Here is a 21,193-nt window from a genome sequence, read left to right as displayed (position 1 = left end):
TTGCAACATTATTTACAATAGCCAAGATACGGAAGCAACCTAAGAGTCCACTGATAGACAAATGGATAAGAAAGATGTGGCACATATATACAATGGAATATTACACAGCCATAAAAAATGAGGCTGTGCCATTTGAGACAATGTGGATGGACCTCCTGGGCACTATATAAAGTGAAATGATTGAGAAAGACAAATACCATAAATTTCACTCATGTGGAATTAAAAAAACAAAACAAAACAAAACAGGGGCACCTGGAGGCTCAGCTGGTTAAGCATCCAACTCTTTATTTCAGGTTCATGAGTTCAAGCCCCACATTGGGCCCTGCGCTTACAGCGCAGAGCCTGCTTGGGCTTGTCTCACTCTTCCTCTCTCTTCCCCTCCCCTCTGCGCACACTCTCTCTCTCAAAATAAACAAACATTTAAAAAACATTTAAACAAAAATTTAAAAAATAATAAGAAACAGAAAAGAGACAGATTGTTAAATACAGAGAAGAAATTGTAGAGGGGAGGTGGCTAGGGAGACAGGTGACTGAGAGTACACTTATCCTGATGAGCACAGAGAAATATATAGAATTGCTGAATTGTTATATTGTACACCTGACACTAATATAATACTGTATGTTAATTATACTTTGAGTTTTAAAAATAAATAAAACCCACAACTGTTTTTCAGCAAGAGTTCTGTTTCACAAAAATGTGAGAGGGAATAAGATCATACCATAAATCTAATTTCTTATAGCTATTTAAGCTATTTTTATTTTAAATCTGTAAAGTGGCAAGCTAGCAGATAAGCAAAAATCAGAAACTCTACTCAATTAGCTAATCATCTGATATTGAAATGATACACTTTAAATTACTGGGAAAACATTTATTCTAAAACATGCTGAAACTTCAGACTACAGCCATCTGTGTTTGTCATTTGGAAGCCAATTATAAAAATGTTAACATATGTAGGCACAGAAATAGTTGCAAGATTTACTGGAAAGATATTATGTCCACATACACTTGTCTTTCAAAATGAATTCAGATCTCAAGCAAGTATCTTACTTTAATTAGAACATGAATAAATGAGTAAACAAAAATGACTGATAATTTATTCCTTAAGTTCAATTTTTATAAGTAATCATTCTCAATAAAACAAGAAACTTAAAAAATGTGGTATAAAAATATGTCAAGTTTTTATAATGGCAGTTCAAAAAAACTAATTGTAATATTTGTTTATTGAGTATTCATTGAGTGTTTATCATGTGCTAGGCATGGTGCTAGACATGAATCAAAATATATAGTCCTACTAGTATGATCTTTTAGTCAAGGCCAGCCCATTACTTCACTGAGTTGTAAGAAACAAAAGTTTGTGTAAAATTTCATGAACAAAAGTACTCCCATATATACATCTTTAAAGAGATGGTACAGGAGCCTCTCATATCCTGATTTCCTCAAAGAAGGCTTTCTGTAAGAGGTGTGGTTGTGGAATTTTATATCTGTGAACGAAATTACTCAGCGTATGACAGGTATTAAGTAGTTCATTTATTTAAAAAATATTTATTGACTGCCTATCATGTATCCACCACTGTGCTAAAGGCAGAGCAGGTAGTAATGAATCAAATAGATACAAACAGTACTGCTATGAATTCTAATCGAGGTAGGAAGAATATATATAAACACAGAAATATAACATTTCAAGAGATAAAAAGCACTCTGAAAAAAAGTACAGGTACTAAAGAAAGCCTACGATGGAAAGACCTAATATGGTCGCGGATGTAGGGAGAGGTCAGGGAATATCCGACTAGAAAAAAAGAATGTGGAAGCTGAGATTTAAAGACAAATAGGCATTACTTGCCTAAGATCATAATCAGTTAAGTGGCAAAAGAGAACAAGAACACCTGACTCCAAATCCAGGAGTTTTTCCATGATGCCAATTTATATTCCATGCATTCTGAGTTCCTTTTCCTCCCTCGTTTGTCATTATACTTTAAATCCCAGAATGCTAGGGGCGCCTGGGTGGCGCAGTCGGTTAAGCGTCCGACTTCAGCCAGGTCACGATCTCGCGGTCCGGGAGTTCGAGCCCCGCGTCAGGCTCTGGGATGATGGCTCGGAGCCTGGAGCCTGTTTCCGATTCTGTGTCTCCCTCTCTCTCTGCCCCTCCCCCGTTCATGCTCTGTCTCTCTCTGTCCCAAAAAAAAAAAATAAATAAATAAACGTTAAATCCCAGAATGCTAAATTTAAAGGCATGAATATACGAAATCACCAAACCAACAAACACTTTTTTGACAAGACTGGGAGAAAAACACACCCAAAACAACACACACCCAAAGAGAACATTATAAAATATTTTTTGAATGTTATCTAGTCTCTCCAGTTTCCAAAAACAGCTGTAAGTTGAGCCATTTTCTATTTTTGCTGTAGAAAATTTAAGAAATCCTAATTAATTCTAATTATGGTGACTATTGGTACTTGTCAGTGCTGCCTTTAAACCTTTTTAATATTCCTTAATGAATGTTGCACAAGAATGCTGTACAAACTATTACAACAAAACTCCAGGGGCCTAACTATGGAAACAAAAAGAAGATTACAACAGTTGACCCAAAGACAATTTGTATGTAGGGCAACTGAAAAGCAAAGAAGACAAAAGCAACATTTTAAGGATGCTCTGAAGCATATTTTCCAAATAACAGTGCCAAATAGCCCCCAACATATCAGATATGGAAAAGACCTCAGAACTTTATATTTGTTAAGTCCCCAGTCTTATTTATATACTATAATCTCATTCAATGTAGATTTTTTTATTAGTTTTGGAACACCATGTCTGAGAAGAAAACAGATTCTGCAGTCTAAGGAATCACCTTAATTTTGCACATTTTAACACATTTCATTGTATGGCACATAGTAGGCACAAACATTTGCTGAATGAAAGTCATGTTTCAGGGGCACCTGGGTGGCTCAGTCGGTTAAACATCCAACTCTTGGTTTTGGCTCAGGTCATGATCTCACGGTTTCGTGAGTTCGAGCCTCACAGAGGGCTCTGTGCTGATGGCGTGGAGCCTGCTTGGGATTCTCTCTCTCTCTCTCTCTCTCTCTCTCTCTCTGTCTCTCACTCTCTCTCTCTCTCTCTCTCTGACCCTCCCCAGCTCACGCTGTCTCGGTCTCTCTCAAAAACAAATACACTTTAAAATGCATTTCCCTAATGACCAAAAAAAAAAAAGTTTCATAAAAGTATATGGATTACATACAATAGAGTACTGGACCACGGTATCTAAAGAGGTTCTAATAAGCTAGCTTTGTGACGCTGGACAAGCCACTTGACCTCAGCAGAACTCAGTACCTTCAACTGCACAATGAAGAGGTAGATTAGAAGGATCTTTTAAGGTTTCTTCTAGTTTTAAGGGCTCTACTGAAGAATTTTTTTCAATTGTTCCCTATCATTTTTCCTCTTCCTACTCTCAATTATAAAGGAGGAAAAACTAAAATTTTACATTATAAAAGCTTAAAAAAACACTGAAAAAACAATACAATAGACAGTATCTATTACTAAATGATCCCAAATGAAAAAAGATGATATATACGGAATAAAAAGTAGAATGACCTTAGTGTTTAGAACAAATCTCTTCTAAGTACATAGAATTATCAAAATACTGTTTTAGGCTCATGTTACTGATTATGCGGTCAACTTATTTCTGAACAGGTAACTAGATGATAAGCTCCAGGAAGGCAGGGATTTTTAATCAAAATCAAAGCCCACATAATACTGTAAGTCTAGAAGAGTGCCTTCACAGAGGTTCTTTTTGTTTGTTTCGCTTATTTTTTGAGAGAGAGAGAAAGAGAGAGCAAGAAAACGTGCAAGTGAGCAGGAGGGGCAGAGAGAGGGTGAGAGAGAGAATCCCAAACAGGCACTGTACTATCAGCACAGAGCCCAAAGCAGGGTTTGAATTCATGAACTGTGAAATCATGACCTGAGCTGAAACCAAGAGTCGGCTGCTTAACCGACTGAGCCACCCAGATGCCCCTGCACATAGGTGCTCAGTAAGTATTTGTTGAACAAAAAAAGAATGATTAAAAAAGAGGCACCACTGGGCACCTGGGTGGCTGAGTCAGGCGTCCGACTCTTGATTTCTGCTCAGGTCGATCTCATGGTTTATGAGTTTAAGCCCCACACTGGGCTCTGTGCTGACAGTGTGGAGCCTGCCTGGGACTCTTTCTCCCCCCACCCTCTCTCTCTGCCCCTCTCTAGCTCATGCATGCTCTCTCTCAAAATAAATAAATAAACTTAAAAAAGAGGTACACTAAGCAACAATTTTAGGCATTATTCCTCTGAACTTCAGAATATCTGCACAGTTCCCTTAAAAAAAAAAAAGATGGAGTTGGGGTACCTGGGTGGCTCAGTCTGTTGAGCATCTGACTTTGGCTCAGGTCATAGTTTCACAGTACATTGAGTTCGAGCCCTGTATTGAACCCGCTTTGGATCCTCCGTCTCCCTCTCTCTCTGCCCCTCCTCCACTTGCACTCATTCTCTCACACGTTTAAAAAAAAAAAAATTAAATAAACAGATGGGGTGCCCAACTGGCTCAGTCAGAAGAGCATGCAACTCTTGATCACGGGGTCATGAGTTTGAGCTGAACACTGGGTGCAGAGATTACTTAAAATAAATAAAATTATTAAAAAAAGATTATATATCTGGTCCATGGTTACATTATTGCATAATCATACACTGTAAATTATGTAACTGTCAAAAATGTTTTCAAAAAATTTTTAATGTGAGAAAATGCTCTCAAGATAAAGTCAGGGGAAAAGAAGCCAGAATTGCATAAAGAGTATGATACAAGTTAAGTTTAAAAATATACAAAGAAACCAAGAATCAACAAACTAAGAGTGATTACTTGTGGGTTCAGACTATGGGTGATTGTTTTCTTCTTTGAAAGATCTTTGTCTCCCTCCCCCACAGATCTGTAAAGAATATTCACTAACCGAATTAATACCACCTTTTTTTTTTTAGGGTTTATTTATTTATTTTGAGAGAGACAGCTTGCTCAAGCAGGGGAAGGGCAGAGGCAGAGGGAGAGGGAGAGAGAGAGTCCCAAGCAGGCTCCACACTGTCAGCACAGAGTCTGATGCGGGGCTCAAACTCACCTGAACAAAACCAAGAGTTCGATGCTTAACAGACAGAGCCACCCAGGCACCCCTAATATCACTTGTTTTTAAAAGGATATAATACAACTATACACCTACCACAAATCTCATCCCAAAAAAGCAGAAAGAAGGCAGAGCTCCAGGAATAAGCTGTCCTGGGACCTAGCCACTTTCATCAGCCTCTCCAGACACTGTTATCACACCTCCTCATAAGCACGACTGACAACACTGACAGGTCATTACACCTTCACTGTTCACTCACCATCTACCTCTGCTTCTTCTCAATATCACCTCAGTTATTAACAATGAACAGTGAGAGAATGGCACTTTGCCCTGATCTTATCTAGTCTCTCTCTATTATGAAGTTTAATCTCTTTTAAAAATAAATGAAAGAAGTATACAGTTTTTACAAAGGAGAATTCTTAAATCAAGGTATACCTGTAATATACTATTTCTCTCAGCAACATAAACACATGCCAGTTTATCACTTGAGGTTTCATTTATAAGCCACAGGTTAGAGGCTACTATTCTGATACATGTATCTTCTTTTTGCAGGAATTATCAATTTGATAATAAAAGAAGAACTAATCTAGTCAACTTAATAATAAAAGAACTGCTACATCTAGTTGGTTCATGGCCCATCCCATCAGGTATGCAGTGTTCATCAACAGCTCTGAAGGACATCTGTCAGAGATCATTTCTGTGATGTAATGAGATATGTAATAAACACACAAATATTACAAATATTGCTTTTGGCTTCAGTTCCTCTTCCTGCCACATTCCCCAACACAGTCACTACTCCCCAAGTACTGACAGATCTTGGGATCACAATCTCTGCACACATCAGGGCCCTTGGCACGTGCTGGGCATCAGAAAGATGGACAAAAGTTAACACAGCAGCAACAGTGGTTAAAAAAACAAATAAACAAACTGGGAACAACCCAAATGCTCACTGATACTAAGGCAAATTCCTATAATAGAATATCATATGTAGAAAGAACACTCTCTGTGTTAACATTGAACACAAAGCGAATCACTTTATGTGATAAAGACTGCTTGCAACATGATACCATTAATTTAAAAAACAGAATGAATAAATCGTTTATGTATACATAAGTGATCGAGAAAAGCAAGGCAACAATAAAATTCAGAATTGTGGTTACCTGAGGTGGGACGGGGGTGAGATTAGATTATACGAGGGGGAAGAGTTTCAAATGTATTTGAATGTACATATTTCTTAAGCTGGGTGATGTGTAAGTATAAAAGTAGTTTTTTAAATAATTTATCTTACCTATACATTTTATATTTATTCTTTTGTAGGTGAAACATAATTAATTTAGGTATTTTTAAAGTATGCAGAATTTCCTTCTGAGGAAATTAGCCAGTGCTCATAGCTCCTACCATCTGTGACACTCCTGCCTCTCCTCACACTCTAGTTTGAGGAGAAAAGAGGGAGGTCTATTCTATTCTTCTGGAATTAGGGAACAAGGAGGTAAGAAAGATGTCCAGAAAGGTAACAGAGGGAAGATGCATCTTACATGAAGGATTCTAAAATCAGTGTATGATATGATAATCATAGAAATCTATAAATATCCCTGAAATTAACTATAAAGTACAATTTACATGATAAACCTACTAGTAATATTGCAGACTGAAATATTTTTCTCTGTATCCAACACAGCCAGTTCTCCTACGTCCTCAGTTGCACACCAAGGAAAGTAACTGACTTATGAGAGAGGACATGATGTATAATCACTCAATGTTGCAGATCACACAAAGTGGCGATGCTTCTGGAACTGAAACTTTACTGCATACTGAGGATCTTTAAAAAATAGTGAGTCCTGGCTCCCAGCCTAGATATTCTGATTTGGGGATGGAGTGTGACCTAGGATTCAAAACTGTTTGAAGTTTCCCAGGTGCTTCTGTTGTGCAGCAAAGTTTGGGAACCACTAGGCTAGATACTTATTCTATAAAGAAATATGCTTACACTCCTTAATGTTCTCTCCCCTTCTTTTTTTTTAAAGTGTATATAGTGAAAAACAACCTCATTAAATAGAAAGATTTGATGACTCATCCTATAATTTTTGGTCACGTGTAAACTAGTGTACAGGCAAAGGAAGCTGACTTGCAAAAGGAGTATCAGATACCGTGAAAGATAAGAGATGATGTAGAGAACAGCATTGGTTCCAAATGCCTTTTCAGTTTCCCATGAAGCCCAACTATACCTCATTTACCTTCCTTTGAAATCTATCTTTCACATAACCCTCTACTTTCTCTCCTTTACTTACATAACACCTCAGGCTTTTGAGAATAAAAAAGCCCTACTAGAATTAGGGCATTTACATTTAGCTATGTTAATCAAGTCAATATTTTATATTTTTTAAAAAAAATGGTTTTACTGCTCCATCGGTATAACAATAACAGAACTGCCACCTGGTGGCAACATACCTAACTGACTAGGGGATATAGTTTTTGGAAAGGAATAATCTCTTCAGAGCTTAAACACACTACCTATACATTCTTTTAACAGTTTTTGCTACTTTTAGGATAAAATCCACACTATTTTAAATAACACGTATGGTGTCTCATTAGCTGGTCCCCACCTATGTCTTGAATCTAATTTTCTGCTATATAGCTTGACCCTCCATGCTCCAACATGAAGAGGATGATGATAGCTAAAATACTTCTCAAACACTTTTCATAATTTGACAATACTCTAAGAGCTTTATATATATTAGCTGAAGCCCAAGGCTGGTACTATTCTTTATTCTCACTTTCCAGATGGGAGCAGGGGCACAGAGAAGTTAAGTAACTTGCCTAAATTCACAAAGCTAAAAAATGGCAGAGCCATAATTTGATCCCAGATGGTCTGGTCTAGTCCAAGCTCATAACGACTACAATTATACTGCTTGTCACAGTAAATATATTGAAAAGTTAGTTAGCATATACCACCTGATTCCCATTCATTTCCCAATCTGAATTCTACATTTCCCATTCTGAATTCTACATTTCCCTTTCTGACCAATTGCTGCTAAAGTTAAAGGTCACTTTTCAAGTCTCCATTACACTTGATGGCTTATTTTTGACTAGTTACTCCTCCTTACTTAAAACTCTGTCTTCTCCATTTCACAGACATCATCAACTCCTAGCTTTGTGAACAGTTTGTGTCTCAGTGTCCTGTGCAGATACTTCTTCACTTGCCTTTTAAACACGGGTGCTTCCACAGGATTCAACTCAGTCTGCATTAGTCTTCTTCCTGAGTGAACCCCTCATTTCCAGAGTGCCAGCGAGTATCTTCAAACCAAATATTTATCTCTAGCATGGGCTTCTGTCTTGAAGCTGCAGACAAATTCAATTTTACACTGGACCATTCCTCTAGGATGCCCAATAGGCACCTCCAACTCAACATATCCAAAACAAAACTTACCTTCATCTTACTCAAATAGCTCTTTCCCTCCAAACATGCCCACATTCCCTATCTCTTTCTTTTTGTAATGTTTATTCAGTTTTGAGAGAGTGTGAGTGGGGGAGGGGCAGAGAGAGGGGAAGACACAGAATCTGAAGCAGGCTCCAGGCTGTGAACTGTCAGCACAGAGCTCTTTGCGGGACTCAAACTCACAGACAGCAAGATCATGACCTGAGCTCAAGTCAGAGGCTTACCCGACTGAGCCACTCAGGTGCCCCTCTCAGACACCCATTTCACTCAAACTCTCCTATTCTCTCTGCCCTCTTAGCTCTGCCCTCATGACCTAATCACTTCCCAAAGGCCCCCGCCCCGCCTCCTAATACTATGAACAAAGGGGTTAGGATCTCAACATATGAATTTGGGGGAGGTACACAAACATTCAGATGATAACACCTTCCTTATCCTTCACAACAAACAATTACCAGGACACCTGGGTGGCTCAGTCGGTTAAGTACCCATCTACTGATTTCAGCTCAGGTCATGATCTCACAGGTTTGTGAGATCAAGCCCACATCAGGCTCTGTGCTGATTGCACAGAGCCTGTTTGGGATTCTCTCTCCTTCTTTCTGCTGCTCCTCCTGCTCCTCTCCCCTGGTGCATGGCTGGCTCTCTCCCTCTCTCTCTCTCTCTCAAAATAAATAAATAAATTAAAAAAAAAAAAAGACTTAAAAGCACATGTAAGGTTGAAGTTAAGGACAAAATTTCTTGGGTCAGACTGGGTTTCAATCCTTGCTCTGCCACTATGACTTTGTGCAAATGACTTAACCTCTTGAGTTTTCCCACCTGTAAAATAGGAATAGCAACATTATCCACAGCTCTTAGAACAGCTGTAAGCATTAAATGAGGTAATAAATATAAAATCCTTAGCATAATGTCTACTAGCATTAGTGGTCAATAATTAGTAGCTATTATTATTACTGAATTTATATTCTTTCTTCCACTGTCAACCTTCCCATTGTCCAAGTGAGAGATAATGAAGAACAGAAGTGGGGATAACACAAGAAATATTTAGAAGGTAAAACCAGCAGAATATGGTGACTATTTGGATCTGAAAGGTAAAGGAGAGTGCCAGGGAAGTGAGGTAAAGTGGGCCTGGTTTTACTGGGTACTGATTGAATGGTGTTAGAATGGGAAGAAAAAGGCTAAGTATGAGACAGATTTTGAATAAAAAATAAAAAACAATAAACAGGATTGGGTTATGAGTTTGCAGGACATAGGAAAATAATCCCAGAATACTTCAGAGGATCTTAGTTTTCAACTGATGCTTTCTGAATAGGTATAAACTACTAGGCCTCATAAATATGATGGCACATGAGATACAAAAGAACTGTAGAGCATCGAAAAAGTTTAAATTCTGGGGTGCCTGGGTGGCTCAGTTGGTTGGGCCTCCAACTCCTGATTTCAGCTGAGGTCATGATCTCACAGTTCATGGGACCAAGCCCCCAAGTCAGGCTCTGTGCTGACTGCATGGAGCCTGCTGGGATTCTCTCTCCCTTTCTCTCTACTCCTCCCCTGGTTGCGTGCTCTCTCTCTCAAAAATAAATAAACTTAAAAAAAAATTTTTAAGTTTAAATTCAAATCCTAAAGGAAAAAAATACTTTATAACTCTTCTGTCCTAAGATTAAAACCCTGAGGCCTATTAAAATGACTTATACTGGATTTTATCCTTCGAATTTTAAAATTATATATTCTTCTTGGGGCGACTGGGTGGCTCAGCCGGTTAAGCGCTGGACTCTTGGTTTCAGCTCAGGTCATGACCTCACAGTTTCACGCGTTCGCCCTGCCTCTGACAGTGCAGAGTCTGCTTGAGATTCTCTCTCTGCCCCTCCCCCACTCACACGTCTCAGTCTCTTTCAAAAAATAAACTTAAAAAAAAAGTTTAATATATGCTCTTCTCAACTAAAAAAACCCACATACACACACACACACACACACACACACACACATATATATCCTGAATTCTCTTCTTTTCAAACTTTATAAGTGCTACTGGTTGAAGTGGAAAAGTGAGCTCTCTTATTAAAGGGAAGTCACTGAGTAAAAAGGCTTAGAGAAATATTTTCATTACAAAAGGAATTTATGCAAATTAAAATTTAAATATTAATTGGGAAAATGTAAAATCCTTTACCTACAAATATTTCCAGTATTCTTAAGTTGTCTATGAATAGAAAATAGTTTCTATAATTTTTAGCCAAAACCCATTATTTCATATATAAACTTCCAGCAGATATTGCAGTTTTTACATTTTCTAATACCTTGTCCTTTAGAGTATGTACTCATTTATTTGACTTACGAAATCAACATACATATGCACAGTCAACAGACCATAAATGTTGTGTTAATTAAACGGGACCACTGCCCTAAGTCCATCGCAATCCCCTGCATCTCCTTCACATACTTTCATATGTTAAATTTGATTCTTGATAAATATGGACAACAAATATTTGTAGTTATGATTGGTCCCTAACTATATCTTCTTCCCTTGGAAAACAATAAGGCAATATCAACTTGAATAAAAGTGAGACTTCTGAGGAATACATACAGCTTAATCCCAAAGACCACAATAAATGATTCTTAGTGAACAAGGAATTTTGTAGTGTGTTCACTATCCAAAAAAAGGGGGGAAAAAAAGAAAAGGAAAATGATTCTAGATTTTATACCCTGTTTTTCAGAGAACTGTAAATCAGAGAACATATTCAATCAGTACAATTTACAAATTCAAATTTTTACAGATTAGGATTTTAAATACTAAAGTTTAGTGTAGTTTTTACTAATCGAAATAGTAACTTTGGGGCTTTAAGAAATGATCTCTTCAGAGGGGGAAAAAAGACAGAAAAACATTCAGACCACATAAAAATCTAAGTGAACAGTATATACCACAATAACAATCATAACCCTGATGTCAACTTAAAACAAACACTATACTGTTCATGAACAAAAAGGATAAAGGAATTTCTCATGGTACAAAATAATCTATAGATTTAAATAAATAACCTAGGCAAAAAATAAATAAATAACATATAAAAACTTGTGGAACAATTAATGGAGTCAAATCCATGTGCAAATCAACCTAAACTCTATGCAGCATACAAGATCACATTAAGTACCCTAAATATATTTTGATGACTACTACCACAAAAACACTAATAGTAAAAGGGAAATATATTAGTGAAATACTGGTACAGATCAAGTGTGTTCACATATGAAAATGACAGACCCTTTTGTTACTAAACAAGATTGGGTTATTTTGTTCCCACAGTAAAAATGGATTGGTAACGATCAAGCCAAAAACCCAACAGGTGCCCCTTGGACCAATTGCATGCACTTGTAAAACAGCTGGCCAGGGAATGGGATAATGACTCACTGGCCCACACAGAAATCAAACTTTAGCATCACGCTCTAATCAACTCACCAAGAACCTAATATTCAAAGGAAGCAACAGTTTAAATTGCTTTAAAACTTTTTTAAGTTTAAATTTTTTAAGGGCTTAAAAAAAAAAAAAGCAAGATGGGGACACCAAGGTGTCCAGTCGATTAAGCATCCAACTTTGGCTCAGGTCATGATCTCAAGGTTCAAGGGTTCAAGCCCCACATCGGGCTCCAAGCTGACAGTGTGGAGCCTGCTTGGGATTCTCCCTCTTTCTCTCTCTGTCCCTCCCCTACTCATACTTTCTCTCTCAAAATAAACAAAAAAGCAAAAGATGGAAGATGATCCTACTGAAATGTATGTCTCTCTCTGCCCCTCTACTGTCTGCCCAAGCACATGTATTCTCATTCTCTATACGCAGAAAAAAATGCATACAAATATAATATTATATAACAATTGGCAACAACTTAATTAAAAGATAAGCAAAGGACTTTAGAATAGACATTTCTCCAAAGAAGATAGACAAACGGCCAAAAAGTACATGAAAAGATGCTCAACATCCTCAATCACTAGGAAGAAAATCACAAATCAAAACAAATGAGATACTACCTCCCACCACTAGAATGGCTATAATTAAATAGAGAACAGGGAGGCCTGGCTGGCTTAGTTGGGTAGGTGTCTGACTCTTGATTTCAGCTCATTTCAGGTAATGATATCACAGTTCCAGAGATCGAGTCTCACATCAGGCTCTGTGCTGACAGTGGGGAGCCTGTGTGGGATTCTCTTTCTCTGCCTCTCCCCCACCCATGTTCTCTCTCCCTCAGAATAAACATTTAAAAAAACAAAACAGAAAACAAATGTTGGTGAGTATATGGAGAAATCAGAACCCTCATACACTGCTGGCAGATATGTAAAATGGTACAGCTGACTTGGAAAACCACTTTGGCAATTCCTTAAAAAAACACAGAATTAATTTATGATCCAGTAATTCCATTCCTAGGTATATACTCAAGAGAAATGAAAACAGGTACTCAAATGCTTATATATGAATGCTCATCACAGTACTATTCGTAATAGCCAAATGGTGGCAACAACTCAAATGCCCATCAATGGATGAATAATTAGCAACATGTAGTAAATGCTACATAAAATGGAATATTCAGCCATAAAAGGGAACTGAGATACTGATGCATACTACAACACAGATGAACCTTGAAAATATTATACCAAGTGAAAAAAGCCAGACGATAAGGGTCAAACATTACAGGAGTGCATTTATATGAAATATCTGGAATAGGTACACACAGAAACAGAAAGCAGATTGGTAGTTGCTGAGGACTGGTAAAAGGAGGGAATGAGAGTTTCAGCTTAGTGGTACAAGGTTTTATTGTGGAATGATAAAAATGTTTTGGAACTACATGGAACTGGTGGTTACAAACTGTGTACTTACTAAATGCCACTTAATTGTTTTAGGATGGTTAATTTTTGTTATGTGAATTTCATCTCAATTTTAAAAAATCACAGCTTCTTTGTATCTAGCATGAGAACTCAAAAAGTTCTCAATCACTATCTCACTTATTCTTCACAACACCTGTTGAGATTCATGTCCTGCAACAGGATTATTCTCAAAGATCATAAAGTACACAATTTGTGATAATTTAAATAATGCTTGCTAAGTAAAAGTCCATAGTCACAACTGTAGGCGTTCAAAAATGTCAGCTGAACAAATAAGCAAATAAATGTCTCTAAAGTCCTACTGCCTTTTCTAGTATGCCAAGTAGCAGTATTATAAATTCCCACACATATAGACCCCAGATGCAAAACAGCCTCTATAAATAAACTTTTTAAAATTCTGAAGCTTTTCCAAATTAAAGTTTTAAAAGAGATGCTAACCAATGAAATGACTAATTTCAATTTTAGTGGTGTCTTAAAGAAATATAAATAATGTTCCTTATCATCTAATGTTTAATAATTTACCATGAGAACTTTTTCTAGTTCCATACTAGAAATTTGTTTACATTTCAGTAATCAGTAGGCCTATAAGAGATATTTTAGAGACATCGTTTAGCTCTTCCTACAACCTTTATGTATTAAAAGTTTTTGTTTAGTAAAAATAATTTCTGTCCAATCGTCTATTGGGCAAGTGATATTCTAATCACTTGGATATATCCTATCTTTTTCACTTCCTCTCTTCCATGTTCTCATTCAGCTTTCAGTTTCACTGACACGAGGGACCTGCTTGTTAAATCTCTCTTCGTTGGATCTTTGATCTGATTCTTGACATTTCTTGGATTTGCCTTAGAAACCTTTCTTCAATATACGTTTTAAGAAGCTTATTCTACTCATTCTTTTCTCCGTATTATCCCTCTTAAGGCTCGTAACCTAAAAATGATATTTTGTTTTTCAACAAAGCATGAAGGTCATGAATTAGTTTTTAAGTCACAATGAACTGTTACAGTAAATGACGATTGGAAAGAAAGAAAGAAAGAAAGAAAGAAAGAAAGAAAGAAAGAAAGAAAGAAAGAAAGAAAATTTTAAAGAAACAAGGATGAAGAGCAACTTTCTTAGTAATGGAGCAGTGTATCTGAAATATGCAGAGAACAATTTTACACCATAAGTAACTTTGTCTGTCAGAGTGGAAGTAGTAACTGAAAAGTCTAACTGTCAATAACCTAATATACAGCTTGCACAGAGCACTGTCCTTTTTTGCATACAATTGGCACTACTCTTCAAAATGTTCATTAAACAAAAATCATATAATTACTACTTACTGAGTGCAAGAGGCAAAAATTTTAATAATTATTCACCAAATGAGGGTGCCTGGGTAGCTTAGTCGATTAAGGGTCAGACTTTGACTCAGGTCATGATCTCATGGTTCGTGAGTTCAAGCCCTGCGTCAGGCTCCATGCTGACAGCTCAGAGCCTGGAGCCTGCTTCAGATTCTGCGTCTCCCTCTTCCGCTTGCACTGTCTCTCTCTCTCAAAAATAAACATTAAAAAAAAATAGCAATAATAATTATTCACCAAATAATGCCAATTACATACAATGCTGAATAGCAAAACTTTGGTTTTACTGTATTCTGCTACATGATAGAATGTCAAGTATACCCAATGTGAATTTACAGGAGTAATAACATTAATAATATTAAATACACAACTGTCCTCTAATTTTGTTCACTAACATTACAATACTTTCTTTATATAACAGTGTAAATAATTTCACTTGGAAAAAAAATGAAGTCACTCAAAGTAGTTTAACACAAGGACAGCCTACGTAGTGCCATCCCTGTTAGCAGCCGGTAAATAGGGTTAGTCCAGCTGTGAAAATATTTACATAATAATGCAGTAATGTCTCACATCTCCATGGGTCCGGCTTCTTGCTACATTAATACCAAGGAAGTAGCTGAGGACCCAAGAGCAACCAAAAAAACCAACAGGTAGTAGAAAAACTGTCATAAAGCCCACTAACTGGGCTTCATTGATTTTGATTTTTATAAACCATTCTATCACACTCACTTACTGGGTTGTCTAGTCACAGCAAATCTAAAATAGCAAATTAGGGGAAGAAGCAGATCAGATGGAGCAAGGCAAGATGACTGTGACCACGGCAATGAGAATATACAGCAAAGAAAAAAGAACTACAAAACAGAAAGGGAGTCTGTGCAAGTCTACTATAGGCTCCCAAATATGTAATACAAGCAACAATAAGAACTAAGGTTGCAGGACTACACCAAACTGAGGGTCCTTTGGAAACCTAGTTTATTCTGTGCCTCATTTTTTTTATTCTCTGTAATAACCATACTACAATATAACAAGTTCTTCCTTATATTGTATTTGATATGCTTTTACTATATTTAAAAATGGCATTTAAACATGTTTTACTAATCCTAAAAGAAATATATTGTGGACAATTTAGAAAATACTAAGTGTAAAGAAAACAAAATTGCCAATAACCCACCACACAAGAGAGAACCATCATTTATATCTCAGTGCGTTTTTTTCAAGTGTCTTCACATATACATATGTACATACATCTTTTATGGTAACATTTTTATTAACCTGGCATTATTTGTGGACATTTTCCCAATTCAAAGTCTTCCTAGTATTATTTTAATGGCTACCTATACCAGAATTTACTCTACCATTGCAGATTTTGGTTATTATAAAATATTTTATAAAGCATACTATACTGCACTCAAGTCATAAAAATAATCATTTATAAAGTCTAGATACAAAAAGGAAATTTTTCAATGACTAGCTTACCAAACACTAAGAAAAAAATGCAGAAGTTGTGATTCATAAAACTACTGTATTATCAAATACAATATTTAAGTCCAATGAATAAACAAGCCATTTAGAAAACCAAGTTTCTAAATAAGTTTTGGGAATGATCATTTTAAGTGATTTCTGAGGCCAGCTATAACAATTTCCAATTAAGGGAATTCTGGATTACTGTTACTAAATTATAACTTGCTAGTAAAGTAGTACTATGAACGACTCATGGTTATTCTGCTCATTCATTCATTAGGCAAATATTTATTGAGAACCTACTATGTAGTAGGCACCATGCCTGGCTGCATTAATATCAAGAACCTTCTTTTGTAAAGTAGTCTTAAACAAGGTAGCAACATTTATCGCACTTTTACAAATGAAAAAATTCATCCAAAATCCTACTGTTCTTCTCTTTCATTGTTCTTACTCAATGTCTGTCTCTCCCACTAAACTGTGAGCAACCTGAGAACAGAGACTGTCACCACCTCTAAATTTCCAACTCTTGGTATAAAACAGGAGTTCAATGTAGGTTTGCTAAATGACTTTACAATACAAAGTTTTTAAGTCCTAATCTAAAAGCACACAAGTTTCTACACATAATGTATACACACTAGTTTTGATGATGCTGTTTTCAATCTATTTTCCATATTCTATCAGTCTTCATAATCTTAATGGCTGTATAATATTCCACCAAACTTACATGATATGGCTGAAAAAACAATTTATTCTAATATTCTCTATGAATGTTGTTTCCAGTGTTTCTACATTATACAGCTAACGTTCCAACAAACATATCTTGCCTTATAAATCTGACAGATTTCTGACTAGAAAAATTGGGCTCAACTCTAGAGGCGATAATCTTCTACAATAAAAGTGATTATTAAAAGAAAAAGATTTTTAACCTATACGCAGAGTTTTGAAGGACAAAACACACATACAAATAAACCAGAATTTTTTGGGGTGGGGTCACATCAATTTAAATAAATCCATTATTATATGCATGGCCCAAAGTAAACAATGTTTTGTAAGACTGCTTTATATATATCTTTAGGAAAGATGCTTCTGGGGGCAGGGAATCCAAATTCTGAAGTAACAAACAAAATGTCTAATTAGAATATCTATGCTTTCAAAGGAGAAACACATTTTACCTCCACCTTCTTGGATTCAGAGCTTGCTCAGACCCTCAGGTTGCAGAAATGTAAGCAACTTTGGGCTTCTGAAGATGTCATGATTCCCCCTTCCCTCCATTTACAGCCTTTAAAGTAATAATTTACCTGGTAACATAAAAGCACTTAAGCTTTGATCTTAGAAGACACTTATGGGAAAGCCAAATGTATTTCAGAAATATGAAGCTGGTTTATATGCATATTCATTTAAAAAACTTGTGTTGAGCATCTACTATGGCATCTCTCCATGGTATGACCCTTCAATGATTACTGAAATCATGGATCCCCTTTCTTTTATTTTTAGGTTGGAAAGGAGAGGAAGATAGAAAAAACAGTTAATATTATAATTTAATTGTGGTCCAAGTATGATTGCTAACAATTATTTCTAATAAGACAGAATATAAACTATAAAAGGTAACGTCGTCATAAGGAGGAAGGGGGCCTTTGAAGCCAGGTAGAAGATATACTCGAATATGTAATTTTTAAAAGAAATATGCTATTTTATTTATATCTTGACTATATTAAATTTTTCACGAAGCCCAGTAAATAGTACCTGTGCATAGTCTTGTATTGTTTGTTTTACTTTTTTTTCTTTCACACAGACATAAAATAGGGACTCATAGAGACATAGATAACATTCAATTATTTAAAGAAGGAATTCTATAGGTGTTGCTTATAATATGGAACCTTTCGTCTCCCGCAGTTCCATTCACAGACTGCATTAACATTCCACACAATACAAAAGCGCATGCCGTGACAAAGACCTCCAAACACAAACATACAAAGCTACGCTTCTAAAAACACCCCTAACGCGAACTTCACAGCTGGCACTTGTGGCACACTCAAGCCACTGCTAACGCAGCTGTCACAGGCCAATCACATATCCAAGAGTGCCAGCGTGCCACCAAAGAAAGCTAAGCTGATGATCAGCGTACAAATCCCCCACCAAATAAAGAAAAGCTCTAAATCCCCACCCTGAAAAGCACAATGCCTGCACTACCCAGGGAACTCCCTAAAACTGAAAGGCTGGAGATTTAGAAGCAATAAATACCAGCTTATAGCAATACAGTAAAGGAGGGGACTTAATTTGGGCATTCACAAGAAAGGAGACACACTACCCAATCATCACGGAAGTATCCTCTGCTAGGTAGTAATACCAAGCTTTTTTTAATTGGAAAAAGGAAAGAAGAAGGCAAGGGGAAAATTCAGATCCTGCGGCACCTCCCTCCCGGGCAGCGAACCGGGACTGCGATCTCCGCTTCCCAGGCCCTCTCCCACCCCTTTCCAGCCACCGCCTCCCACCACGGGCCCAGCCGCCTCCGGCTCTCTTACCTTAGCTTTGCCGGCTTCCAGTTTCTTCTGTCTCTCTTCGTCCTCCATGGCCTCTGCAGAAAAGGCTGGGGGAACACAGGGAAGGTCGGGGGTAAAAAGGAAAGGTCGATTCCGACAGAGGTGGAACCGCAAGCTCCGCGGTCCCAGGGAGTAGGGCCGGGCCTGGCGCTCCCTCCGCCCAAAGTGGAACCAGTCTACGAGCTCACTGGCTGACCGTGCTCAGCCGCACGGGCAACGCCGTCACCGTCGCCGCCATCTTCGTCTCCACGTAAACACACGGCGAGGCGGGAGGCGGGAGGCGGGAGGCAGGGGAAATAGAGGAGGGAAGACGTCGGTCCGCGCAGCCGCCGGGAGCCCCGCCGCGCCGGGCAGGTGCGCCCGGGGCACCGCCCCACGTGCCGCCCCGCCCCCGCCAGATTGGCGAGCCAAGGCCCGGACCGCCCTTGCCAGAACCCTTGCTCGGACTCCGGCTCCCACAGACGAAAACCACCGCAGGGGTGAGCGCCCTTCCCCGGGGACAAACGCTCCCCTGGTGGCAGCCGGGCTAAGGAGCTGGGAGAGAGGGGGTGTGCCTGGGTCTGGCGGGATCTCCACCCACTGTGCAAGGGACTCAGTGGTCGCTTTTTTAAAACATGGAGATTTTTCAAGTTATAAAAATAATATATGCCTAACGGTGAAGTTGGTGACCGTTGAAAAGCCCCAAAGGAAAAGACTGGGATAGGGGGAGAAGAAAAGACCCACCGGACGTTATTTTTTCAACCTAGAACGACTCCTCCAGTCGAAGAACTGGGAGATCGGCCAGCAGCTCTCATTACTTCGTTAGCTGAAAGCGCCTCGCTTTTCCCCACACCCGCCTGCCCAATCTCCGGTTTATCCTTCAAGGCCCACCTCACACGCCGCCCCAAATAGATTTTATGATCTCTTTGTTCCCTCCACCACATTTAGAGGTATCCAACCATAGCTTATTCTCCTTCCACTCCTCTTTGGATCTCCCTCTTAGCAATGATGTCCTGAAAGGAACCTCGGCTTTGGAACCTGGGTTGGGAACAAAAGCCAGTATACACTCTCTAGCTTGAATGACCTTGAACAAGTTACTGATTCTCCCTCGGCTTACCTGGAAGTTTTGGAAGGGTTGTTAATATATGTGAGTCAATATCTGTGACTGCCTGTCTTACCCTCAAAGGCATTTCTGAGGTGAGCTACACATGTTAATGTCTCAGGTTGACAACTCAGGCTGATCATGTTTCTCCTTTGTTTTGAGCTAGGGTGGACTCAAATACTAGCAGGCGTGAACTAAAATAAACTATGAGTTCAACCACAGAAGTGGTGCTAGTGAAAATAGGATTAAAAGTGGAAAGATTAAAGTTTTAAAGTCTACCACAACCTGAAGACTAGTTTTAAATAGCTCTAATTTAGAAATTCTTACATTTAAAAAAGACTTTGTGGGGTGCCTGGGTGGCGCAGTCGGTTAAGCGTCCGACTTCAGCCAGGTCACGATCTCGCGGTCCGTGAGTTCGAGCCCCGCGTCAGGCTCTGGGCTGATGGCTCGGAGCCTGGAGCCTGTTTCCGATTCTGTGTCTCCCTCTCTCTCTGCCCCTCCCCCGTTCATGCTCTGTCTCTCTCTGTCCCAAAAATGGAAAATAAACGTTGAAAAAAAATTAAAAAAAAAAAAAGACTTTGTATTCTCAAACTCCACAATGCATACATATATGTGCCAGTTGTAACACCTGAGTGTATACTAACCTGTTGCCTTTACCTGAATTGGGCAATGGATGAGATTAGATATTTTATCATAAGAATAAAAGAACTGAGCCAATAAGAGAAGTAATTTAGTCACCCATCAAAGCTAAGAGTCAACCTGGGACTAGAACCAGGTGTTATAATCGTGCAGTGATTTCATTACTGCCTGGATTGAAGGATTACGTTTGTAGATCCTGATTGCCTAGAAGGTGGAAGCCCTAGGTTATCTGACAAGATATTTGCTTGTTAATAGATACTGCTCTCTCAGTGACTACAGAAGTCAGCTGTTTGCTCCAGTATGTGCTAAATATGTTCAAGAACCTTCTAAAGCAACAAGATTAGTTCAACGTTTCCCTTCACTAACACCGGCCAATCATACACATCTGTTTTATATGTAATAGGTGTTCAATAAATGTTGAAAGGTAATTATGTGTTGACTTCTATTAGAAGGGCATGTGGCACTAGTGCTCTGATGCCTCCTGATGGCACCTATTCACATCATTCATTCATCCATGAATACCTGAGAAGGTATTTGGGCAAAGATTTGAAAGAGATGAGAGAATGAGCCATGGGGATAAGTGAGGGTATAGTAAGTCTAAAGGTCCTGAAGCTAGAACATGGCTGTCATATTAAAGAAAAAGCAGGAAATAAGGGTGGCTAGAGTAGAGTGATCCAAGAGAACAGTAGGAGATGATGTCAGAGAAGTAACAGGAGGCCAGATCCTATA

General features: G+C 38.2%; 1 protein-coding gene across 2 annotated transcripts in view; it reads right to left on the bottom strand.

Annotated features, from left to right (window-relative positions):
* AKAP9 (A-kinase anchoring protein 9) overlaps window positions 1–19,050 on the bottom strand; it is a 152,920-nt gene extending 133,870 nt beyond the window's left edge. For both annotated transcript variants that reach the window (XM_047094567.1, XM_047094568.1), the window contains exon 1: window positions 18,727–19,050. In XM_047094567.1, the coding sequence (XP_046950523.1) occupies window positions 18,727–18,774 (48 nt within the window). In that variant the 5' untranslated portion in view covers window positions 18,775–19,050. The remainder of the gene's footprint in view (window positions 1–18,726) is intronic.
* Between the last annotated feature and the right edge of the window lie 2,143 nt (window positions 19,051–21,193).

The sequence above is a fragment of the Lynx rufus genome, unplaced genomic scaffold (genome assembly GCF_022079265.1).
Source record: "Lynx rufus isolate CCGP_SWC_20201006 ecotype Redwood Valley unplaced genomic scaffold, mLynRuf1.p SCAF_4, whole genome shotgun sequence".
NCBI classification, from domain to species: domain Eukaryota; kingdom Metazoa; phylum Chordata; class Mammalia; order Carnivora; family Felidae; genus Lynx; species Lynx rufus.
The sequence above is the reverse complement of the archived record's forward strand: the minus strand, read 5'-3'. Positions and strand labels throughout refer to the sequence as shown.